At 55.8% G+C, this 4,294-nt stretch overlaps 1 protein-coding gene across 1 annotated transcript in view; it reads right to left on the reverse strand.

Moving 5' to 3' along the window:
- Positions 1-3,567: 3,567 nt before the first annotated feature.
- ano3 (anoctamin 3) overlaps positions 3,568-4,294 on the reverse strand; it is a gene marked incomplete at both ends in the record, with an annotated part of 29,949 nt that continues 29,222 nt past the window's right edge. Inside the window, 2 exons of the mRNA XM_084477803.1 lie at positions 3,568-3,750; positions 4,175-4,292. Of these exons, the coding sequence (XP_084333929.1) occupies positions 3,568-3,750; positions 4,175-4,292 (301 nt within the window). The remainder of the gene's footprint in view (positions 3,751-4,174; positions 4,293-4,294) is intronic.

Here is a 4,294-nt window from a genome sequence, read left to right on the forward strand (position 1 = left end):
CATGGTTCCAAACCCCTGAGGACCATGGCCAGGTACCAGGAGGCTAGGGGGGGAGAGAGGACCATGGACCAGGTACCAGGAGGCTAGGGGGGGAGAGAGGACCATGGACCAGGTACCAGGAGGCGAGGGGGGGAGAGAGGACCATGGCCAGGTACCATGAGGGGGGAGAGAGGACCATGGCCAGGTACCAGGAGGCTAGGGGGGGAGAGAGGACCATGGCCAGGTACCATGAGGGGGGAGAGAGGACCATGGACCAGGTACCATGAGGGGGGGAGAGAGGACCATGGCCAGGTACCATGAGGCGAGGGGGGGAGAGAGGACCATGGCCAGGTACCATGAGGGGGGAGAGAGGACCATGGCCAGGTACCAGGAGGCGAGGGGGGGAGAGAGGACCATGGACCAGGTACCAGGAGGCGAGGGGGGGAGAGAGGACCATGGCCAGGTACCATGAGGCTAGGGGGGAGAGAGGACCATGGCCAGGTACCATGAGGGGGGAGAGAGGACCATGGACCAGGTACCAGGAGGCGAGGGGGGGAGAGAGGACCATGGACCAGGTACCAGGAGGCGAGGGGGGGAGAGAGGACCATGGCCAGGTACCATGAGGCTAGGGGGGGAGAGAGGACCATGGACCAGGTACCAGGAGGGGGGAGAGAGGACCATGGCCAGGTACCATGAGGCTAGGGGGGGAGAGAGGACCATGGCCAGGTACCAGGAGGCTAGGGGGGGAGAGAGGACCATGGACCAGGTACCATGAGGGGGGAGAGAGGACCATGGACCAGGTACCATGAGGCTAGGGGGGAGAGAGGACCATGGCCAGGTACCAGGAGGCTAGAGGGGGAGAGAGGACCATGGCCAGGTACCAGGAGGCTAGGGGGGGAGAGAGGACCATGGCCAGGTACCAGGAGGCTAGGGGGGGAGAGAGGACCATGGACCAGGTACCAGGAGGCTAGGGGGGGAGAGAGGACCATGGACCAGGTACCAGGAGGCTAGAGGGGGAGAGAGGACCATGGACCAGGTACCATGAGGGGGGAGAGAGGACCATGGACCAGGTACCATGAGGGGGGAGAGAGGACCATGGACCAGGTACCATGAGGCTAGGGGGGAGAGAGGACCATGGCCAGGTACCAGGAGGCTAGGGGGGGAGAGAGGACCATGCATGACGGCTGCACTCAAACAATCCATAGGAAACCATGGTGTTCATGATGAATATGTACACCAAGAGAAGAACAATAAGACGTAATGGGCTAATTATCACATTTAAATAAATGATGACATGATATGATAAGGAAACCAAATTTGAAGTCATATGAACTAAGTAAAATGTCTGTAACCTTGACATATTAAATCACTTTCTCTTTACTATCATTTCCATTGGAATTAATTCAATTAAATAAGTTGTTTATTTACCCCAAATGTAAAGATCTGACTACAAAAGATAAAGGCAGTGCTAACGAGTCTGCACATTAACGGTTTAACTCTTTTATATAAAATAATCGTCATTAATTTCCATCGCGGCAAAGAACAGTGGCTTCAGCCTTGGTGGCTCTCCCACCCCGCCTGCTTAACATTTCCTGAGTGTTCCTTGGGCCCAACATGTTGACATTACTATAATAATTCAGAACATTCCAGTGTATTAAACGGATTAGTGTCCAAATGAAGCCATCGTGTGTGCTCGCAAGACAACGCCATTCGCTCGCCATCATCAGATAAAATAGCATGAAAGGGATTTGCTGTGAATGACTCGATGTTATCGTACAATCTGCAAAAAGAGGAGCTTGCCGACCACAGGTATGTCTGATCCTCCTGACCCCCGACCACATTCGCTGGGCGGGGGATGCAGTGAAGGAAATGAAGAACAGATTCTGAGCTCGGAACCAGAGGAGCCATGAATGGCTGCCTTGAATGTTAAAGATCCTGTTGTTTATCCCCGAGGGACGAGACTATGCCTCTTACGGCCGCCAGCTGAGACACAGTGCCAGCAGTGGAATCCTGCTAGTACTGGACTAGCGTGGAGAACGGGTTGTGTTGTTACACGTCACACGGTCTACTGCAGGTCCTGGCCACAGCCGTGCGCGGCGGGAGGGAGCGGAACTGGGAGGTTATTGCACTTGAGAAAAAGCACAAACAGGCACACGTGATGCTGCTGACGCGGGGTTGCAGTGTGTGACACCTTAGGCACAATCAAACCATCACATTGAGTTACACCCTCGACACCGGAGGTCGGGCGCAAAAGAAGAAGTAGGCTTCAGGTAGGCCTGAGTCTAAGAAACAGCTCACACTGAGTACAAACCAGGCATCAAGACAGGCGGGGAGGGAGTGTTGGTCTATCAAAAGACGACAGAAAGAAACGGATATTCCCATGCACGGTATACGAGTGAGCAGGAAAAGTCTCTCTCGACGGTATGAGTGTACATCTTCAATGGTTATGGATGTTATTGCCCCTCCCACCACCAGCTGTAAATATGAATTGACTGATGCAAATATTGATCAGCATGCTTCAAGGGCAAACCACACAAGTCACTTTGCATAACATTGTCCGTTACGTTTGGTCAACACGTCACCACAATCACTTTTTTTTTCCCACAGAAAAGATTGAAAACAAGTTCACTAAGGGCCACTGTAGCTCAGGTGGGGGTCCGTGGGGGGGGGGTCCGTGGTGGGGGGGGTCCACGAGGACGGACACAGCCATGCGGTGACGGGCCGGGGGTGAGCACAGTGGCGCTGCGAAGCAGGAAGCTGCGGCGGGGGGGGGGGTCCGGATGTGAGGGGGGGGGGGGGCGACCTGCAGCCCTTCATCTGCATAGTAAACATTACAACCTCCCAACCCGAGGGAATCCATCTCAGTCCAGCCCAGGGCCCAGGACCGTCCACCTAGGAGGGGGGGAGGGGGGAGGGGGGAGGGGGGGGGGCGGGGAGTGGGGAGGGGGGGGGAGGGGGAGGGGTGGGCGGGTAGGGGCGGGCGGGGAGGGTTCGCTGAGTGCCAAAGCAACACCAACAAGTATGAACCAGGGCCGGGGAAAAGGGCACAGTGACCCGGGGTGGGCCGGGTGCCGGGGGGCCTGGAGTCCCGGGGGGCCAGGGGCCCGGGGGCCAGGGGCCAGGCCCCTAGGGAGGAATGGCGGCTCGGTGTCTTTGGTGTGCAGAGCCAGCTGCATGGAGCCAAACTCTGGAAGCCAACACACGGTTCACTGAGCAGACGGGACGGGCCTGCGGGCCGGGGGGGCTGCGTCCTTCAGTGTGTGTGAGTGTGTGTGTACATGCGTCTGAATGGTTGGTTGGTGTGTTCATATATATAAAGATATTGGTGTGCAATGTCTTTATGTTTTCAAGTGTGCGTTCTATATGTGTGTTTGTGTGTGTGTGTGTGTGTGTGCGGTGTGTTAATGTGTGTGTATACATATGTCTATGCATACGTGTGTGTGTGTGTGTGTGTGTGTGTGTGTGTCTGTGCGTTCACGTGCATGCGTGCGTGCATGTGTGAATGTGTACGTTTACATGTGTGCATGTCCATGTGTGTGTGTGTGTTGTGTGTGTTGTGTGTGTGTGTGTGCGTGCGTGTCTCTGGGTCTAAGGCCACTCGTGGTGGTAGTGCTTGCCGTTCTTCTTCTTCTCCTTCTGCAGGTGCGTGAGCTCCGCCTCGTACATCAGCTCCTGCATCAGGTACTTCTCCCTCCGCATGCGCTCACACAGGCCCTTGGGCATGTCCGGGATCAGGTACGCGATGAACGACTTGATGCCGTACACCAAGTGCTGAGGACGGAGACGCATGGGGCTCAGAGCGGGTCCGCACACACAGGGAGCGCTACGGAGACACTAGCGCTGACAGCTACCGCTCAGCTCTGCCGCCGTGTGCTTACGCAACAAGACGGATTAAAGATAATCAGGCCCCGCGAGTTAGACACTATTCTCTCCTGAAAGGGAAATTGGTTTATGCTCTGTTATGGGATTTGTTTAGGGTGTTGTTTCTACCGTCTCATACAAAAGCTTTGTGGTTAAAATGAAGAGTAAAAAGACTAAATTGAATCCACAAAGTGCGCAGTCACCCGGTGGGCTGCTGGGCCGTTACCCGGCAGCAGGACACATCTTAAATCTCAAACTAGGGAACTTTAACCACCGTTATTAAGCAGGCCGATAAACACACACTGAGTACAACCACAAAGCACCGCGGACCGACCTCGAAGACGATGATGAAGGCCAGACGGGCCGCCAGCACGTGCCAGAACTGCAGAGTGAAGTCGTAGGGCGCGGGGCTCCAGGGGGGGGCCCTGTAGTCCCGGTAACGGCAGAAGCGGGT

This window comes from Micromesistius poutassou (assembly GCF_964030765.1).
Source record: "Micromesistius poutassou genome assembly, chromosome: 13".
NCBI lineage: Eukaryota > Metazoa > Chordata > Actinopteri > Gadiformes > Gadidae > Micromesistius > Micromesistius poutassou.